General features: G+C 44.5%; 1 protein-coding gene across 1 annotated transcript; it reads right to left on the reverse strand.

Annotated features, from left to right (window-relative positions):
* Positions 1-23: 23 nt before the first annotated feature.
* On the reverse strand, positions 24-7,553 carry LOC117845114 (uncharacterized). The gene is made up of 9 exons (XM_034726030.2): positions 6,996-7,553; positions 4,574-4,759; positions 4,339-4,431; positions 4,064-4,246; positions 3,863-3,965; positions 3,591-3,773; positions 2,164-3,266; positions 696-1,504; positions 24-530 (listed from the first exon to the last, which is right to left on the reverse strand). Exons 1-9 carry the CDS (start codon positions 7,320-7,322, stop codon positions 464-466), a joined length of 3,054 nt encoding a protein of 1,017 aa, XP_034581921.1. The 5' UTR covers positions 7,323-7,553; the 3' UTR covers positions 24-463.
* Between the last annotated feature and the right edge of the window lie 13,518 nt (positions 7,554-21,071).

The following is a 21,071-nucleotide window of genomic DNA, read 5'->3' on the forward strand; positions in this document are numbered from 1 at the left end:
CACAGAACACAAGGTGCTGCACCTAAATGCATTTTCTCCATTTCTCCACTTTCAAAAGCTACCACAAAAAGAATCTACACGGAGAGCCACAGTTCCTTTTTGTAAAAGAGTTTCCCACTTTTCCTATCCACTTCTTTTTTGGGGATTTTCTATTGTAAAGGTAAACTATGTTACACTACGCCTTCTAGCTAGGTGTTACTTACTTGCTTACTTACAAGGTAACTAAATGTTCATCTACAAAAGAAAAGAAAGGAGAGACAAGGATTATTATTATCCTTTTACACGGCACCGCACTGCCACCACGACGGTCAATAGCATCCAAACTTGCTATGCTATCGGACGAAAATCCTGCTGGGGCACCTATCAGACATCATCCTACTGTAACTCCACGAGCGAGCTTCCCCTCTCACTCCTCTCTACCGCTACGATTAGCTTGTTGGATCATCTCTGTCTCTTCTCAGTCTCAACGGCAACCAGCTTGGAGCGGGGGGAAATCAGCCTCATCTCTCAGTCGGTACACCTCTTGTGACCTGCACGTTTTCATTCAAAACATTATGAGATTCTCTTAGCCAGCATCACTTGTAGAAAACTAAACAGCAGAAGCATAATAACTCGCGCAACTGTAAGAACATGAGCGCCAAATAACTGCAAGGTAAACTGTCACGTCAAAATTCTAGTCCATGAGAAATGGCTACCTGTTTTCCATTTCAACAGTCTTAGTGTTCAACACCGTCGAGGCAGGGGCTTCAGCAGGCCCCTTGCTAGTGGGGACAGGCACTTCTTCAGCTCTCTTCCTAGTGGGGAGAGCTGGGAATGCTTCCTCGAACTGCGCCCTTGAGGCAGGGGCTTCAGCAGGTCCCTTGCTGGCGGGGGCAGGCACTTCTTCAGCTCTCTTTCTAGTGGGGAGAGCTGGGAATTCTTCCTCGAACTGCGCCGTTGAGGCAGGGGCTTCAGCAGGCCCCTTGCTGGCGGGGGAAGACACTTCTTCAGCTCTCTTTCCAGTGGGGGGAGCTGTGAATGCTTCCTCGAACTGCACCGAGAGAAGTTCCAACGGGAAAGGCCCGAACGATCCAAACTCAAGACTCCCCTCGGCTGAGGCAGGTGAGGAGGGCTGACAGGTATTTGATACTGAGGGATTTCCTTGACCATTGTGAGGAAGTACCATCCCTGACGATGATGGTGGCCTTGTCTGTCTGCCATTCTCAACAGAACCACTTCCAACTGCCTGTTTGGTTCCACCGTCGACTGTTGCTACGTGCTCCTTGAACTCAACAAAATCTTCACTTGGAACTGAGCTCTTACTTGAATAACCATTCTGTTGCGAACTGGTCTGCTTCTTGGGCGATTGACTTGTTTCTCTTTGAGCTGTGGTGTGCTCAGTTTGTGAACTGGAATATCCTTGCTCAGCTGAATAGTACTGACGACCAGGTACCCTCTGTCTTTGCTTTCTTTCTCGCATGATTTCTCTTTCAAGCGCCATCCGGTCCTGGTATGAATAGTAATTCTGGAAATGAAAACATGAATGAAGATCAAATGAATAACCACTTGAAGATTTTATGAAGAAATATACTGACACATGCTTCCTAGAACTGTTTAAGTTTCAACAACAAAGCGCTGCAGCCAATCCAAGTATTTGAGATGATCAGAGAAGAAGTGATGACAAGGGCAAGGGCCTGTGGGACGCCCCGGTCACGACATGACCTCCTTCTATCTTAATTTCCATGTTTAAGTTTTCTAGCCTTGAGTGTCTGAGTCTTTCTGTTATATGTAATACGCCCTAATGTTGTAAGTGTAAACCTCTATTCTTCTTAAATGCACGGCAGTGCTCCTGCCAAAGTTTTCAAAAAAAAAAAATGCTTCCTAGAACTGTACCAAAACGTACTGTGCCTGTAGCCTACCAAAATTTTAATTAGAGGTTTGGTAATGAAGATAATCAAAACTCAACCTAAACCTTCTATCTGCAATTTTCTTCCTGACCATGAGGTGACAACTGACAACCGACAAGAATCCATTTATCCTTTAAAGGAAAGAAGGGGTAGTATAGACCATAGTGGACAGTTGGTGCATAATACATCAAGCAAGAACTAAGTCAATTTACTGAAAGCAAAGTACTTTCGAAACATGGAGTGCAAACAAATAAGATTGCATGCTAAGAGTTCTTACCACTTTCGGAATGTACGTGCCAGTTCCCCGTGACTTAGTAGAGACACAAAACCAAGAAGCAGGATAGTTATCTAAATTAGCTAAAGGAGATGAGGACAATGCTGATCCGTTGGAGCACAATGGCAAATTCTGCTGCCAACCCACATCCACTTGGGCCTCCTCGGCATGTGGTTGCTGAGAATCATCTCCTGTGCTATGAGAGCAATAAACTGGAGATAATTTCCTTCTCTCGCCATCAATAGATGAAGCTAATGATAGGCTAGTACCAGTATTTGACTTTGACTTGAAGATCATTGTCGGAATCTTGAAAGAATCCTCATCTAGCACACCAGCCAAACATGCTTCTTCAACAGCCTGCAGGAGTTCATCAAACAAGGACTCCAGGTGGTACTGAACTTTGCGAAGGCATCCCAAGTGCAAATCCAGATCGCCTGAGACATCCAGCATATTTGATAGCAAAAAAGGTGGAAGTGGCTTTTTATCTGCATGGAGAGCAGCATTCCAATCTGACTCATTAACAGGACAAGAACTGGAAAAATCCAAGATATTTGTACGAGTAGAGTTAGTCAATATATGTTGGTTTGCATGAATCTGTTGTGACATATGTAATCCACTGACGAGTTGTAAATCTGCCTCCGTTGCATAATTCTCGAAGCATTCTTTACTGTTGCCATTACCATTCTCGCAAGAAAAGGATGGATGGCTCAAATATGTTGAATTTGCACAAAAATCAGACGCATATTCCATGAACCAGATTTTGTTCCAAGGAAGATCCTGCACAACACATGGTTGACATCTACCTGAATTCTTATGCACATCTGTCACACTCAAGTCCTTGTCAGGCAGCGAGCTTCTGTTTTCACCCTCATTCATGCAAGAAGTTTTCAACCTCGACCCATCTTCACTAAGTGCATTTTCAGGACCAAGCAAGGATTGGAATGAACTGCTGCCAATATCTGGTCTTTCTCCCTTTCCATGTCTCTTAAGAGTGTTTTCAAAAAATCCATAAATTTCATTGCGAATAAACTCAGGGGATAACATGAGAATTTGACCAAGCTTTTGTGCTCCAAATGAGAAAGCACTCCGTATGCGATAAAAGTTTCCTGCAGAAAATTAGCATACGTCAAGAACACTAAACATAAAAATCCTCCATTAAAAGGACTTATATGCATGCAGGAAAAACAATGTGATAAACATCCCTTTTTCGGTTTTCCTCCCCAGGTAAAGCAGGATAGAACATGACTACATGCTACATAACTGAACACACACATACAATTTTTTTCGAGAGAAAATGGAGAACACACACACACACACTGACACCACACACACGCGCGCGCACACACATTAATGTGTACTGTATGAAATATGGTATTAGTAAACATAGCAAATGAGGTGACGCAGTACAGAATAAAATGCTTTATTCTAACCTTTGCTGACACTTCTGCCAAGATTATTGTTGCCCTTCAGTGGATCAATTATGTTCAGAAACTTCTGACGAAATTGTGTGTCACATCCGTCAGACTCATTTGGAATTACAACAAGTCTATCAAAAAAGCCTTGAAGGAACTCCTTGTCAAATAATAACTCATCCTGTCCTGCTGTAGGTTCAACTGCAAGTCACACATGTAAATAATTAGATCAAAGATCACGACACTGGTGACCCCTTAACAAAATAAAATAATACAAGAACACAACCCACCAGTTAAGTTTGGCAATAATGACAAATCAACAGGACCATTTAAGCTGATTCCATACTTGTCCCAGTCAAACTTGCTAAAATATTCCAAAAACCTATAAAAGGCCTGTTAAATAAAGCAGATATATGCAAAATATTTAGTTCACATATTGCATAAATATGCTCATAAGAAGCCAAAATGAAGCTCAGACTTCCAAAATTTACCTCCAGAGGACCATGCAGCGATTTGTGAAACATGTTGAATATGTAAAGAACAAGTGTTTCCAATGCATAAGTTGATATCAGTCCATGATGAGCTCCTAATATGCGGCTTTCATGGTAACACCAAGCCTTGATTAACATAATGCTCCTTTTGAACAAATGGTTTTTTCCAACCTGACGGTCAACCTGAAGCAGCAACAGTAAGTAGTTCAATCTTAGTGTCTTTCAAACTGAAAAAAATAAAGTAGACCAAACAATTCTAGTTTGCATTTGCTTACCAGCTCAAGAAAACAGAATGTCGATACACCGCCAATCTGGTTGAAAGAGACATCGACAACAATGTTCTCAATAACACATTTCATGAGCTTAACCTGGTTGAACAACAAAATCAAAGTTAATGTGAGCTGTAAAAAATAACGTGCCTCAAATTTATATCCAAGAAAAAAAAATGTGTGTCAACTACTTTGAGAAATGAATGGGTTAAACATAAGATGCAGAAGTAGGAATATGCACCTCAGCATTGATGAAGTGCAGGCCTGTTAGTTTGAACTCAGCATCACAGTTATCCTGCTCTGACTCTAGTACACGGCGGACATCATCAATGAACGTACTGTTTAACCATGTGTTCCCCAGTACTGTTATATCAACATCACCATCGGGAAGATATGTCCTCAGTGGGACTGATCCAAACGCGAAGACCTGGATCATAATAATACAAAAGTAGCATTATTTCAGAAAATGTGCTCAGTGATCAAAAGAAAGGAGAAAATGTGCTGCACACTACGGGTGAGAAAAAAGTGTGCAGCACACTAATAGCAAATCAACTAAGAAAATGTTAAATGCATTTCAATCCGACAATTAGAACATGGCACTTGTATTCTGACTAAAAAAGAATTGTTCAATAGAATTGTTTGTATACCAAATATAATTATCCATTTTTGTTACTTGCTTGGGAGTCCTCAAACATTTAAGCAATTGGAATACAGTACAAGATCTTCGAGCGAAACCAAATAAAGAAAAAATATACAGTTGTCTACAGGTGCAAGGAAATGTAATAGCGGCACATTCCTATCATGCTGATGTATTTGGCTAGGCACAACAATACAACATTCTTACCAAATTCAATATCTACGAAGCTGAAAAAATATGATGAGCAAAACAGCGAAAATGGAGACATTTGCGGATCTGTGGATTTGGTGGGTGATGCTACACTATACAGTGAGGAAGAACTTTCATAAATGCCAACATGATGCTCTAGCTTCATCTTGTTAAATGCAGTCAAATAGAAGTTTCCAGATCCCATGCACGCACCACGGTTGAATAAAAGACAGTGGCAGGAACATACTAAAATATTGCTCATGCTCTATGGCATTCCTATCTCAAATGTTGCCGTGTGGCCGCTGCATGTCGAGGTTAACAAGAAGGTGCTCACCAGCTTTCAGTAAATAGGACGCTGCATCAGCCTAAAATCTTTAGTCCAGCTCTGTCTCACTCGCAAAATTGTATGAGGTAGAGCAGATATGGCACTACGGTGTCGAGACAAGTTTCTGATGCCTGCTCGGTTCAGGCACGTGATGAAGCACCCAGGCAGGAATGTAGTGACAGTGCCACAGCTCACCTACGCATGCACACAGACTGCGCGCGAATACAAGAAACCAATTCAGACACGATCGTGATCGCGACCTGGAGTTACTTTCTTTGGAGGCGGTAAAGGCTGACCTGTTCCCCCCTCTAGCAACCACTCGTCGGCTCGCACGATGCCCATGGATGGATCGTGCCTTTTCTCTGAAGATGAAGATGCGGAGAATGCTACAGCCTACACAACAGGGCGCTACAATCTATGCAAAGCAAAGCAGGAAGGCTTTTAATCGTTCATGGACACAGGGTAAACGCGAAAGCAACAGATATAACCCAGTTACCCAACTGTCAGAGAACAGGCAGATCCTTAGTAAAAAACAGACAGGAAAAATACTAGCCACATGAGGTTACTTGGTGACACAGGAAAGTACTGACTACTGAGGCCGACGACTGAATGATTAGTCAAGACTCAAGCAGCTACCAATATAAAAAGACCATGGTTGGTAGGGAATGAGGGATCAATGAACAGATTAGCCCTAATCCGAATCGCACGTACAGATTATTTCTAATCCAAATCACACAGAAAGATTAGCCATAATCCAAATCCTAATTTTAGTGACCAGGCGAAAGCCGAAAGCTACAGGAGCATAGCAAGTAACTGTGGAGCGGTACGCTGCACGGGGATTAATTGGAACTAGCGGAGGCACACGCATGAGCATGAAGCAGGCATGGACGGATGCGTCGTGTCTTTTCTCTAAAAACACGGCGAAAGCTAGGGCCTACACTAGAGTGACTACATTCCACGTCAGACAGAAAACCCACCGCTTAAGAACACGGGTAAAAGTGAAAGCCACAGATCTAACCATGCAGTAAAAAGTAAGAGAAATGAAAATTGCTTGCGACATGACGTGATAACTGTTAGTCAACATGGAATCAATAAAATAAGACCATCCAGGATAAGCGCAGAATATAATAAAAAAGATTATCCCTAATCTAATCACATAGTATCTCATCGTGACATCGCCCACCGCCTAGGCTCCAGGCCCCCGAGGCGAAAGCGACGGGCGCAGAGCAAGCAAGCGCACCCGTGCGTCGCAAGCGATTGGGATTGGGATTCCGGGTTACGCAGCGGCGCGAGGCTCCCGGGAATGGAAGCAGCACGGCCGCACGACACGGAACGGGAAGCTAAACCTCTTTTCAATTTTCTCCCAAAAATGCTGAACGCGACGCGGCCGCGCGAACACCCGAGGGCGGCGGCCGGACAGCGACTAGCGATTTGGCGAAGACGCCGACAGGCTAGCGCACGTGAGTGAGGTTTCCGTGGGGAAGGGAGGGAGAGCCGGAGGGGAGCACGTACCTCGCAGCCGACGGAGGAGCCGATGAGGCGCTTGAGGTAGCCGATGACGTCCTGGCGGCGGCGCTCCGCCTCCTTGGTGGGGTGCACGCGCAGCACCACCTCGCCCGCCGCCGCCTCCGCCGCGCGCATCGCGTCCCACCGGATCGTCGACGGCGCCGGCGCCCTCCTCGCCATCACCGCTGCCAGCGTCTCCCTCTCCCCGCCAGTGCCGGTGCGGCTCGAGCCAGCGCCGACGCCCCTCCACCACGGGAGCCCCCGCCCGCCATCGGCGCCGGGCACGAACCACCGGCCGCCTCCCCGACCGTGGGCGCCGCAGTACGCCGCCATTGGACTCGCGGCAGCGGCCGCGGTGGAATCGAATCGAATCGGAAGGAATATGAAAGCGCCGCGGAATCGAAGGGGTTTTGCCCTTCCACGCAGGGAAAAAGATTTCTCTGAAATTCTTTTACGAATTTTTCCCCCCTTTTCCTCTGGGGCCTGGTCTGGTCTGGTCTTGTCTGGGTTTCCAGGTGGAGTTGGTTTGGGTTGCCTCGCTCTCTCTGATCTGTTTGTCCGAGATCAGAGAATAGCTTGTGGGCACTCGCCTGCCCCTGCTTATATAGGCGACCTGCCTGCCTGTGCCTGCTGTGGCTTCATTTATCTCCATCCACCCTTTTTTTGTTTTGTTTTTCCTATACGATTTGTTAGTGTGTGGACAAAGGAATGATGTAGATGACTGCCAAAACTGGGGGCTGGGGGTTGGGCTGATGTATGGTGGCATTTGATACGGTAAATATGTATGTATATGCATGGTAGATGTAAATTTAAAATATACATGTTCATGTGTTATGGATGGAGCAATATGGTTATTGGACCAAAGTGGCTATGTAGATGAGTTGTATCCTAGGAGAAGAACTTTCTAAAATGAGAAGAACAATTATATTGCTATGGAGCACCAATGACTTGGTGGAAAATGTTACGGCAACTCCGTCCCCTCTTTACTCGGTGCCTACGTGCGACGTAACGTAAAGTCAATATGCATGGCGTTAAGAGACAAATTCCACGATATGCTAGCATTACTATGACGTCGAAATTGGATCTAGAGATCACGACAATATTGGTAGCTGGTTAGTAGTGAGGGGGTTGGTGGAACATGTGCAAAACGGACCGCCTTTTTTTGTCAGGTACCGACAACGGCATTGCTGACATGGCAACCGTGGATATGTTGGAATTGATAAGCATATCCAAGTGTATGTAGTTTGTCGGTTTCCGTTATTGAACCGTTTGCTGAATTGATTGCGTAGGCGCATCTCCTGTTTGTCGCTTATGTATTTACACCTTTGTACAAGTCAACCAAAACATGTCAGTATGTCGTGTAGCTAGCAAGCGGAATTCTAACCGACAAATGTAGAGATTTTTTGTCATCTTTGACAAGTCGCACACATTTGGATTTGCACAAAATCATAATTATCTTTTCATATACTCTCTACCAAAAAGATGCAAAAAAACACATATAGGGTTGAACATATTAGCTCCTAGCTCCTAGGTCAATAAATCTCTACCAGCATGATAGAAAATTCTTCCATTAGCAGAACAACAAAAATCGACCCAATGGTGCACTATATAGCATTTCTTGCGTGCAATTTTCTTTTCTCTGTCGTGCTACGTAGATGCTATATAGCCAGGCATGGTACCTTGAGAAAACAACTCAGAAAATACACATCCATTTTCTTTACTCTCTATTATTATTTCTCAAAGTTTCCAAAACTTGACAAGATCTTGGTAAAAGCGTAAAATATTTGACCAAAGAAAGTCTAAAATTTAGGCATAACATCACTGCAGCTTGTTCTGCAAATCATGCGTAGAGCTTCCATCATACCACCAAGGTGAACCCATCCCTGGAAATCCTCTTAGCAACTATTAAGGACTACTAACTTAGTATACAATGCATAGTAGCCAGTGCATTGATCTACAGCCTTGCCATTCAAACCCGAGTAAAGAATGGTAAAATATAACAGGTAAAAATGAATAGTGAGAGAAACTGAAGTTCGAAACGGAGTATAGCACTGCGGAAGAACGGGATTGCTCAACACTTCTGTTACGATCGACGTCCATGAGCTTCGAGAGAGAGAAAAAAATTTTGGTGGCAGTTGCTGAAGATAAACTGGAAAACGGACGAGGCGCAGAGGTCACAGCATTCAAGCACTGCCATAATAGCACAGAGATTTCCATCCTCTAAAAGGAGAATCTAATCTCTCATTTATTTCCTGCTATTTTATTATGAGCAAATCCAAGGTCCATTAATAATTTTGCAGAAACACAATTGTGTATGATGCAATACATATATCCGTCTATCTTCATGGATATATTTCTCTCTCGAAGTATATAGTACATGTCGCAGTGTAGTACCGAAATGAAAACAAAATATATGATTTCTCGTATACTGGGAATTGCTTTAGCATTAATGGCCCAGGTATATAAATAAACTAGTACTGCAAATCTTGGCAGATGGCAGCTGTTAATGTCTTTTGGCTGTTGTAGGTTTTGGCTATACATGACCTTCTGTGTATTTTGATAATGTTATTGGTTATTTACTTGTCTAAAATAAAATAAACAAAAAAGAAAAATGACATGACCATGGAGTAGTGACCCCACCGCCCGATGCCAAGGCAGATCCGATCCGCAGATGCAGAGCTCATCTTGAGGCTAGCCTTGGGACGTCAGAAATCTCGAACTTCATGCTCCCGATGCGCGGCACAGTTTATGCACTTGTGTCGTCGTTCTCCCTCTCTCTCTCTCCAAGAAGTCAGATTCATACGTAGGTCAGCACCCAGGTGGACCCGTTTCGGGTCGTGGGCCACTGACCACGGAACATCATATCGCTGTCGCAGAGGCTTCTGTTCTGCCTCTGTGTGCCTGCCAACTGCCATGCCCGGCTGCCATGTGTCCTGTCCTCGGCGTCAGTCGCATGAAACGGGGCTGCAAACTGCAACCGCGTACAGTCCACGCTGAACCCGCAGGCCACAGCCGCAGGCCACCGGTGGGCGGTTTACGTTGGGATCGACGATGTCCTATAGTTTAATTGAGGTGTATTTTTTCCGTTCATCTAAAAAAAAGTTGTATTTTTTTGTTTGCAAGGATACTTTGTTGTATGGGGTGCAATATTGAGCAAATGTTTCCCTCACGTAGTGTCACATACTGACATAGGCGATTTGTTTCTAGTGAACTTTACTCAAAACATGCGTGTTAGAGGAGAGGGCGTGGGTGGGGATTTAACACTTTGGCAAGTAGTGTGCTCAATGGCAGAATGATTTTGTCATGTGTTTTCAAATCTATCTGAGGTACGTATAGTGACTAGGATTTCAGTGGCCTCTTAACTTTACAGCGTAATCTCACATATCCAATCAATTCTAGTTTTACCTCTGCACTACAAGTAACCCTTTTTGTTGTACCTTAAGAAAAAAGAGGCGCATGAAGAAATTCAATTGAAAACGGAGTACAACACCATAGGTTGTTCAGCACTTTTGTTCCGGCGGCGTCCATGAGCTCCGAGGGAAAAATTGGGTGCGGGGCAGTTGCTTGATCAAGATAAACTGGAAGAGGGACGGGGGTGCAAAGGTCACTGCATTCAAGCACTGCCATATATAAATGCACAGAGATATCCATCTTCCACAAGGAGTATATAATCTCATTTATTTCCTGCTATTAAATCATATGCAAATCCAAGGTACATTAATAATTTCCCGGAAGACAGATGTGTCTGAAGCAGTACATATCTCTTAGTTTTGCATACTACTCCATCCGTTCCAAAATGTAGGTCGTTTTGGATTTTCTAGATGCAAAGATTTTGCTATGCACCTAAATATAGGGTTATGTCTAGATACATAGCAAAATCTATGTACCTAAAAAAGCTAAAATGACTTACATTTTGGAACAAAGAGAGTACGTAAATTTCTCTCTCCAAGTATATACATGTTGCAATGCAGTACTAGTACAGTAATGAAAAATGTATTATGTCAAAAAGTTTTTTCCTTGATAATTCATATATATAAACTACTTTTAGTGTCGTTTGGCTGTTGTAGGCCGGTTTTGGCTAATGAGCTGCTGTATATTGGATCCAGTTGATAATGTTCCTGGTTAATTACTTGGCTAAAAATAAACAAAAAAGATATAGTACTCCGAAACGCCATGGAGTGGTGATCACTCACCGAAACGCTAGGCAGACGACATCTTCAGGCTATAGCCTTGGTGCATCAGAAATCTCGAACACTTTTCTCCCGATGCGCGGCACAGTTTACGCACTTGTGCCGTCGCCCGGCTGCCCTTTGGCCAGCATGTGTCGATCGTCGGCGTCGGTCACATGAAACGGGGCGGCGACCGCGTACACTCCACGCTTCAGCTGCACCAGCATGCCACTAGGTGGGTGGTTTTTGTTTGGATCGATGATGCAATATAGATTATTGATCGAATGCTTTCTCTCAAGCTAAGAAATATCATATCCTACCCGAAAAAAAAGATCAATATCTCATATCCTGACATAAGTTTTTTGTGTTTTCTAGTGAGCTTTAATCAGATGATGACACTGTGTACATATATCCGTAGTAGTAATGTCCACAAAAACTAAATAAAGAAAAAGATTCGACCCCTGGGTATATGTTTTTGTTCTTTTGGCTGCTGCTTTTTTTGTCAAAGCTGATATGAAATGATTGAGTGCAAGGTCATAGCGGAGAGGTATCTACAATGCAAGAGGGCACACACTTAAGAGAGAGACTTCTGATAGAATAGAATGCCATGCATGTGCTAGGTCAGGGTCATCAGCCCGGGTTGTTCCTGACGGGTCACACTAGGTTTACACTCAACTGCGAGATCCCCCCTCCTCTCGCGTTGCCCCTCCCAAGCAACTCGGGGGGGGGGGGGGGGGGGGCGACCCGCACATTGCTGCCGGCCTCTCCCCATCGGGCCTCGCCGGCCGTAGGCGGTGGCGGCCCCACGCTCTGCCCCCTCCCCTCTACTCTCCTCTTCTCCTCTCCACTCGCTCCGACCGTTCCTGCCACTTCTCGACGGCTGGTGCCGCTCCCCCCAGCTTTCGCCGAATCTTCGGCCGCTGGGCTCGGATCCGGCCGCTACCGGGGGCCGCCGCCTGTGGCCACTTTGGCCTAGGCGGGGGGCGTCGCCTGTGATTGGCTGCAGGGTGGGGGTGGGGGGCCTCTCTCCTCCCTCGCTTCGCCTCTCCAGTCCCCCAGGCCCGTCGGATCTGGCCATTGGGGGTGTTGCGGTGTGCCCGGTGCCCCTGCCGTCGGGGTGGTGTGTGTGGTGGTCTGCCTTCGTCTCGTAACCAAGATCTTCAGGCAAAAGCCCTGCTCGGTGCTGTGCTGGTCAACAACGAAGGCGCCTTTGGGTTCCCCTCCTCGGAGGCATTGTTGTGAAGTCTCTGGAGGCGCTGCCCTTCCGCCCCGCCGCCGCCTTGCCATTGATGTGTTCCACTTGTGCTTTCACTGCTTTGGCTGCCACTCTTTGTGTGGTTGCCGCCAACATTGGTGGTTCCATCCCGTCGTGGCATGCTCTGGGGGGTGGGGTTGAGGCAAAAGCCTCTGCCTGCTTGCGGGCCAATGATGGCGATGCCCTCAGGCGTCGTTTTCCTCCTTGGAGGCATCATTCGTTTGCCCCTTCCTCCTCCGAGTCCCCAAGACTGGTCGGTGTGGTTCATCCTATGCACCTACCTTCGCTTTGTTTTACACACTATTGCCTTGGTTGCCTAGATCGTGGCAGATGCTTTGCCGCCCTGTTGTGTTGTTGCAGATGGTGATCATTCTGCGCGAATGCTTTGTCGCCTCTTTGTGTTGGTCGGGTGGACTTTGTGCCACCGCTGTTTGGTCCGGGCGGATGCTTTGCCATCATCATTCTTCTACTCTGGCGGATGCTTTGCCGCCGTGGTCGTGCTATTCAGTGGATGCTTCGCCATCGCTCTGTGCTTTGAGCTTGCTCTCCTTTGGCATCTTTGGCGATGGTGTATCCCTTTTGCAGGTTCAGTTCTTAGGGTAGCCTTGTTAGGGTGGCAGGGCAGGGTGTGTCCTCTCCCTTCGTGCTCCTCCTGTTGTCAGTTTGTTGTGGTCGCTGCTTCGGTCGCTTGTCAGCTAAGAGTTTGGTTGTACTTTTCTTCAGTACTGTTTCTTTATTTTTAGTTCTTTGTGCTTTTGTGTTGGTCAAGCTCTGTTTGACTGCATCAAATTTTATTTTCTATAAATTGCTTTCTTCTTAATGAAATACGTGCTAAGTCACGTTTTCTAAAAAAAGGGTCATCAGCTCACGAGGTGGACCTGCAGGAAGGCTGTTGTAATTTCTGTTCTGCCGTTCTGCTTGGTCCAGAAACAGCATTTGTCCCAAGTTGAGCACGCATGCATGGGCCCAGTACGTCTCTGAAACTCAGAGAGAGATCGAGGCTGTCCTAATTGTGACAGTGACAGCAACTCTCAGATCAGCAGGGACAAAGAGAAATGTCCTGTGCTTTTGTCAGACCGTGAAGATGGACCTTGTCACCTTCACTTTATCCGGCGGCAGTGTCCGGACGGCTCTTGCACTGCGACTTTTGCCCCGAAGCAGGAGGCAAGCACACCCAGGCCAAAAAAAAAAAAACATGCATGGGGTACCTGGGTTCCTAGTTAGTGGCCGAGGGGGATCTATCTAGTATCTTTTCTTTACTACCGGTCAGCTTTTCTTGGTCGGTAATTTACTAAAACTTGCCAGCCATCGGAGAAATATACTACCATGATAATGAATAATGGAACCCCGTCGGCCAATCACAGAATGAATACTCGGTCTTGCCAGTAGTACGAATCGTGGTAGTGACTGTCACACGACACACTTGATTGACATTGGAAATTAGCTACACTGATTAGCTAGCAGGTGGCCGTGAGTGCTGATCGGTCTCTCGGACATGACACTTGTCTTATGGGAATCAAAGCGAAGGCTCTCTCGTGCAACACACCAGCGTGTCGAGTCAGCCGTCAGTCCATTGGTCGGGCCCCACCGCTGTAACCTGAGACAATCAGTCGCTTTCGGTGTCAGAAGGCGTATTTGCTGGGTGTCGCTTTCCTTTCGCGTGCATGGGGCGGGGGCCACTCCGACCAGTGGGGAGGAAGATCAGTCGCTTTCGTCAGGGACGAACCTGACACTGACAGCCTATACAAGCATTTGAAAAGATAAGAGAACAGTAGTACAGTACTGCACCTCCGAGTCCATTTCGCAGCACGGTCCTTCCAGTAGTTCGGCTAAACTTGCAAGCAAAAATACTGGAAACACACAATCCAACCCTATCCAGCAAAGTGCAAAAAAAAAAAAAAATTGAGAAGTGTTGTACGTGTTACATGTTCGCCTTGTCCGCTACAGATGACTTAGCATATAATATAAACTAACATATACAAACCTGCTAGGCGGCATGGGCCACATTTTTTTTTAACAAATATAATTCAACCGGTGTGCTGCCAAGTCTATCAATAGTATAAGAATTAATGTATCCCCAGATATTTTCATGATTTATACGGATATTCCTGATATTATTATGGCAGACCTTGAATTAATGTAGTGATGACGTGCCCCGTCCGATTCCAGTTTTTCTTCAGTAGCCGCCGTCCATTTCTGCACACGGCGTACACACCAGAACAAAAGTACCGAGCAATGCCCTTTTCCAACTCCGTTTTTCTTAAACTTCACTACGAGTAAAGACTGTGGAGCGATCGTCGTCCCATTCACAATGACAAAATTGACCTCCTTTTCTCTTGGCGATTTCTATTTCTTTGCATAAAATTAAAATCTTGTATGATCTATACTATACCACTCTTGACATGGGTTTCTATGGCATCGTTGCAACGCAGTAGGCACGCAGCTCAGTCTGTCTAGACATGTTGTCCTGGCTCAGCAATAGTGGATTGTTGCTAATCGCTTTCTAGGAACGGGTTTCACCTCACGGAATGAAGCAGTTTGCACGTGATAATATATACATCATGTACTGCTATATATCTACAATACAAACTGCAGTCACTGTGCAGAACAGCTGGGGGGCTGTAAAGGGCCATGCAAATGCATGAGTTGCCCAAAACAATAAAAATGAAAAACAATAAGCTAAAGAAATGTCTATTTGAAAGGTAATATATTTTTCATAAGGATCTTTTTAAGTTACTCAAAAAAATGCACTGCTCAAAGAGGTAAAGGGAAATCCATTGATAGAAAAAATCATGGGAAAATCCGTTATTTGAATCCTGAAGAAATGAACTGGAGAATAAATTAAAGCCATCTCTAGTTGTACACTGACAGAAACTATAAATTTGGAATCTGAAATTGAGATCCAGCAGCAAAGACAAGGAGGCTAAGCGATGATCATAGTTGACAGTACGAGGAGGTTGGAGGTATATATAGCATACATGAAAAATCATCCTACCAACAAAGTGAAAACATTTCAAAACAAACCAGTTCGTGAACGTGCATATAACTCTATGAATTACAAGAAAATTCAGTACATAATAACTACTCAACCCCAATTTAACACTAGTTGACGACTAGTTCCATTATTCCATGTCCTTGCATCAACTTCGATCAGCATGTCGAACACTTTGGCGCTACCTAATTATCACAACAACAATAGTTTGTCAGCAACACAAAATCACTCTCAAAAGCATATGACTCTCGCTATGTGTGAGGGTGACATATATAGGATGTGATGTGCTTAGCAAATCCACCCTCGAATGAAGGTATATAGATAGGCCGTGCGACGCCTTCGGACTTTTGTTTGGAACTGTCTGAGCCAGAGAAGTACACTGTGAGCGGTAATTTCTCGTGTTTGGCAGCACGCGCGCAGCTAGCATTGCTCCGAGTAATCCGGCAAACACACAGCTTAATCACCTAAAGGTTGTGGATTGGCAACAGCATCTCCAGCCTCCAAATCCACATGGAATAACTCGATCACTGTCGTCTCCATTTGGCCCCTGCTTCCGTCATCCAAAAACCGTGCAATAATCTGCATTCGGCTGCACACCAGCTGCACACCAGCACATGAGCGTGCCGTCGTCATCCACCATATTGACAGTGCGAAAGCGAAACCTAGCTCATGTTCAGCTCAGCGGCGGCAACCACCACCAGCAGCTGCGGGCACTGTTGCTCCAGGTCGACCACGTACCATGAGCTCTTCGTGGTCGACGCAGTAGACGCTAGTGACCCCGGAAGCTCGCCGTCGAAAGGAGAGGCGATTCGAGTCCACCTACCAGTGTCCAGTGCAAGTCCTCAGGTTTGGCTTTTCCGGTTGATGTTGCCGAAGTAGACCACTGACCACGATGGTGTTCTCGTCGGCGAAGCCGGCGGTCGTGACCTCGTGTTCCTCCCGGAACGTCCTGGAAATGGGGGCCCTGCGGCTGCCACGCTGCAGCGTCCTCACCGACGGGAGGTCGACGAAGTGGCCGCCGGTGACGGGGTTGAGGCAGGAGACGCACGACGAGGGTCCTAGCCTCTCGTCGCGGAGCACGAGCATGCCCTCCGGCGCCGGGGCGGATCGCGCGACCACGGCGTGGCCGGCCGGCGAGCTCCGCAGATCTGCCTCGGCGACCTTCCTTGTGGTCACGTTGAGGAGCTTGGCGACGCGTCGCCCCCGCCCCCGGCAGCAAGATCCACTTGCTAGGATGGAAGATGGTCGATGGCGTCTCCGCCGGGAGCGCGGGTTAACTATGTAAGAAACTGCCAAAGAAAACACGATACGGAATTAAGCCGTGTCTCCGATAACATATAGGAGACGCGGGTTAAAAAAGAACGCACGCACTACTAATTAACTCTGCCATCGAAGAACCTGCCGTCGTCCTCCAATCTTCGCGGCCGCCGCCGCCGCCGGGGCCTCCGCGGGCCATGCGGGGGAGCGCCACCGCGGGAGCCTGCGCCGACTGTGCGCTGCTGCTGGGTGCTCCGCCGGCCATGCGGGGGAGCATCGCCGCGCGGGGTCGGACGGGCATGCGGGAGCTCCGCCGACCGTGCAGAGGGGAACGCCGCCGCGCGGGCCCGGCCGGTGAGCGGGCTCCACCACGGGGGCCCGGCCGGCCGTGCAGGTGAGCGGAGGGGACGGACGGGGCTTGTGCAAGCCTGGCTTGCTGGAGACGAGAATGAAATGGGTTCCCAGTTATGCAGGCCGTACATGCCCTTTTACATTGGCTAAGCCTGGCTAAGAGCCTATGCAGGGATCCAATCACGGCTCGATTGCACTACACAAGCTTGGTTAGGGGTGTATGCAGCTTACCAATCACTACCTTAGCAGCTAGTTAGCATCCAATTCTATGGCGCGAGCAAGAAGGCAAGAAGCCGAGGCAGGAGAAATCGAGCGCGAAGCAAAAGAAACGGCAGGGCCCGGTGGATTGGGAGCACGGTGAAGAGGCCGATATTTGGAATGGCGATGGTGACAATGGTTTTAGATTTTCTCAGTTTACTTTGCAGCTTTCAGCTTCAAGTAAAACCACTGTATGTAGCTACCACAATAGTGGCTAACAAAATCTACAGTACATTTAGAGAAAAGAACAAAGATATTACGGTATTCAAAAATAAAGTTAGAGGAAGCATCTTATCTTACTATTACTAATTGGACGTTGCTTCCACGTGACGCCACATAGGAATCCTACATGGACACTCTAGAAAAAGAGAGAAATCTTAAAAATTCTCTCAAAAAAGCAAAACATCTAGCCATCAATTCACTAGGCTTAATCATCATAGCCATTGGATCTATTATATTTTCTAAAAAATTACCCATCTATGCCATTATGAAAATAATCTAAAGTAACCTCTAAATCTATATCTAAATTACCCACCTCTACCATTATATAAAATAAACTAAAGTAACCCCCTAATTTTCATCTAAACTACCCACCTATGCCATTATAAATAGTTTTTTAAAATAACCTCTTAAATTTACATCTAAATTGCCCACCACTAAAATTATAAAAAAATAATTCTATCTAAATCACCCACATATGCCACTATTGAAAATTTGAATCCAAATCACCTTCAATAAAAATATACCAGAGATACATCAATATATAATTTTAAATTATCTATTCTAACACTATTGATATAGAAAATGATAATTAGGGTATATACACACTATGTGTGTCACCATTTATAAATATATAGAGAAAGTGACGAGAATATAGATTTTCATATTAAAATATAGTTCAAATTTAGAGTCCATTAAACAAATTCAAGCGCGTACCTGTAATGTAAAGTGAAAAAATAAAGATTCTAAATGTGGATGAAAGTATTATAGAGTAATTAGTTGTAGATAATAATTTTATATCTATTTAAGTATTGTGTTAGCATATTTAACAGATAAGAGAGAGCTCAAGGTAACAATTTTGATAGTAAATTGGAGACCACGCATCAATTTTCATAAGACGCGCTAGAAAATTCTCACAAAAAAATCAAAAATATTTGGCCATCAGTAATGTAGATTGTAATAATCAAAACCAATGATCTATTATATTTTCTAAAAAAATATCAGCACTATTATTATAAAAATATTCTAATAGCATATGTGGGTAATTTTTATAATGACATAGGTGGGTAATTTTTTAGAAAATATAATAAATCCTAAAATTGACATCTAAACTAATCACCTCCGCATTATAAAAAAAATTCACAGTAACCTATAACCTTTGTCTAACTTGTCCATACATGTCATTATAGAAAATAACTTAAAATGTCTTTCTGTATCTAAATTACCAACATATGTAGTTATTAAAAATAACCTAAAGTAAGCACCTAAATTTTAATCTAATTATTTGCATGTTCATTGTACAGAAATATGCAAAAGTAAACAACTGTATGATTCTAAATTACCTTTTTATGTTGTTGTTAAAATAGAAACACTAAGTTCATGTATATATGCACGATGTGTGTCACCGTGTAAACCATTTATATATGTATGAAAGGAAAAAAAGATGAAAAATACTAATTTTCAGTGTTAAACGTAATGTATGGAGGTACATTGTGAGGTGAAAAAGTATGAATCTGGATGAAAAAATGTATAGAGGAATTACCAATTAAAATAAATCAAGACTGGAGTATTGTAAGAATGTTAAATAAATAAAAACTCCAAATAAATAATTTTGATTATTAGCTAGGGAAACTAACTTTTAAATAATATAATTAATTTTTTTAGCCTGTGTGGGAGCATGGGTTGGTGGACTAGTTCTAATCAATCAGAATACATACATATCATTGTGTCTCTTATACACACAATCACAAATAATGTTGAAACCGGAAGAAGAGAAAATGCCTAACACACAAATGGCAATCTAGTCGCGAAACACACAAACGATCGGCACTCTTTTGGTATGCAACTAAGATGAAACATTAAGTAAACACGAAGAAGATAATCAAATCTATTTAGATCTCAACAAATATAGATAGGATGAGCTATTTTGCTGAGCTATTGCCAAGAGTTGCAACATCCACCGGCGACACCTAAGATGTCCTGGGAGCCACCACTGGTCTCTTCCTTGGCAGGGTTCCCTCTCCATTTGTGCAACTGTATTCACTAATCGGAAGCATCTCTAGCTAAATTTTGTGCATTTTTTAGGGAAAAACCCAAAATATGCAAGCCATTTTGTGGCAACGTGAACATTTTAGGATGGTGTTGATGCTCCCAAGCAAAAATGCCTCAGACAACATCATATCGCACGTACCAGTCTCATAGTGGAACTTAGAAGTGTCACAAACACACAACACATTATGCATTTTTTTTACTCGAGAAAATACGAATCATGTGAATGGCTACATCGATTTCATTAAAATAATATATGCTGTATGGTAGTGGCTAATAAGATCTTCTTACACTAGAGAAGGAACAAAGATATTATGCTATTCAAATGTAAATTTAGAGGAAGAATTGTTCGCGCACTATACATCTTGTAAATTGTGTGTCCTATACACAAACAATGTTGACATTAGTAAAAGAGAAAATGCTTAACACACAAACGATAATCTAAGCGCAAAATAAATGCACGCAATCGGCACTCTTTCGGTACCCAACTAAGACGAAAATCAAGTAAACGTGAAGAAGATAAATCAAATCCATTCAGATCTCAACAAATATATATGTAATAGGCTACTTTGCTGAGCTATTGCCAAGAGTTGCAACATCAACTGGCGACACCTAATATGTCATGGGAGTCGCCACTGGTCACTCCACTTGGGCAGCTCATTAGGCTTTCATTTTCAGTATTCGGTACCATCTCTATCTAAATTGTGTGTGTTTTCTTCTAAATTGTGTGTGTTTTCTTCTAGGGAAAAACAAAACTATGCAAGCCATTTCTTCCGAGGCTGTTGATCGAAGCCCATTCCCAAACCCTATCTCTAACATGGCTGAGGGAGCAGCTCCGCTGTCCGGCGGCGGTCGTCGCTGTCCTGGCAGGGAGACCGGTCCGTTGGTGACGGCGGGCATCACCAGCAGGACGGTGTGTGCTCCGTGCGGAGCTGAGAGCTTTGGAGCAACGAGGTGAGCCGTGAGCCGCCATGCCAAACCCTCCATGAATCGCCTGATCTGGAAGCCACGAGCTACCAGCCCATACATAGCGACGATCGAGGTCGCGACGTCGAGACCGTCATCCGCTGCGCCGCGGTCTCCAAGCCCCCGCACCACAAGTGTCGCAAACACACGACACACAATGCAAACGGTTAGGAATAGTAGCACGCCTACATTGATACCTCTGATGAGTCTTTGACATCCTGGATAGTTTCAAATTACACATGTGCCCTTCTTTATGGAAGTCATCATCGTCATGACTGGTGCATTTGGATGTCAATAAATGATTTGATCTTTCAAGGGATTCCTCCATCAATTCCTTCATATTTAGCCTGTTTTTAAAATCAGTGTTTACTCTGGTTATTCTTAATATAAAAGAGGGCTGAAAAATTCCCATATCTCAATGGCTAGATCAAACATTGTAATCTTTCTTATTTTTCTTTTTTCCTTCTTTTTCTTTTTTCCTTCTTTATTTCCTAATCTGTTTTGGTGTAACTCTAGTTATTATATATATTAATCAGTAGGGGAATACTCCTCCTGTTTCTTAAAAA

Source organism: Setaria viridis, chromosome 2 (assembly GCF_005286985.2).
Source record: "Setaria viridis chromosome 2, Setaria_viridis_v4.0, whole genome shotgun sequence".
NCBI lineage: Eukaryota > Viridiplantae > Streptophyta > Magnoliopsida > Poales > Poaceae > Setaria > Setaria viridis.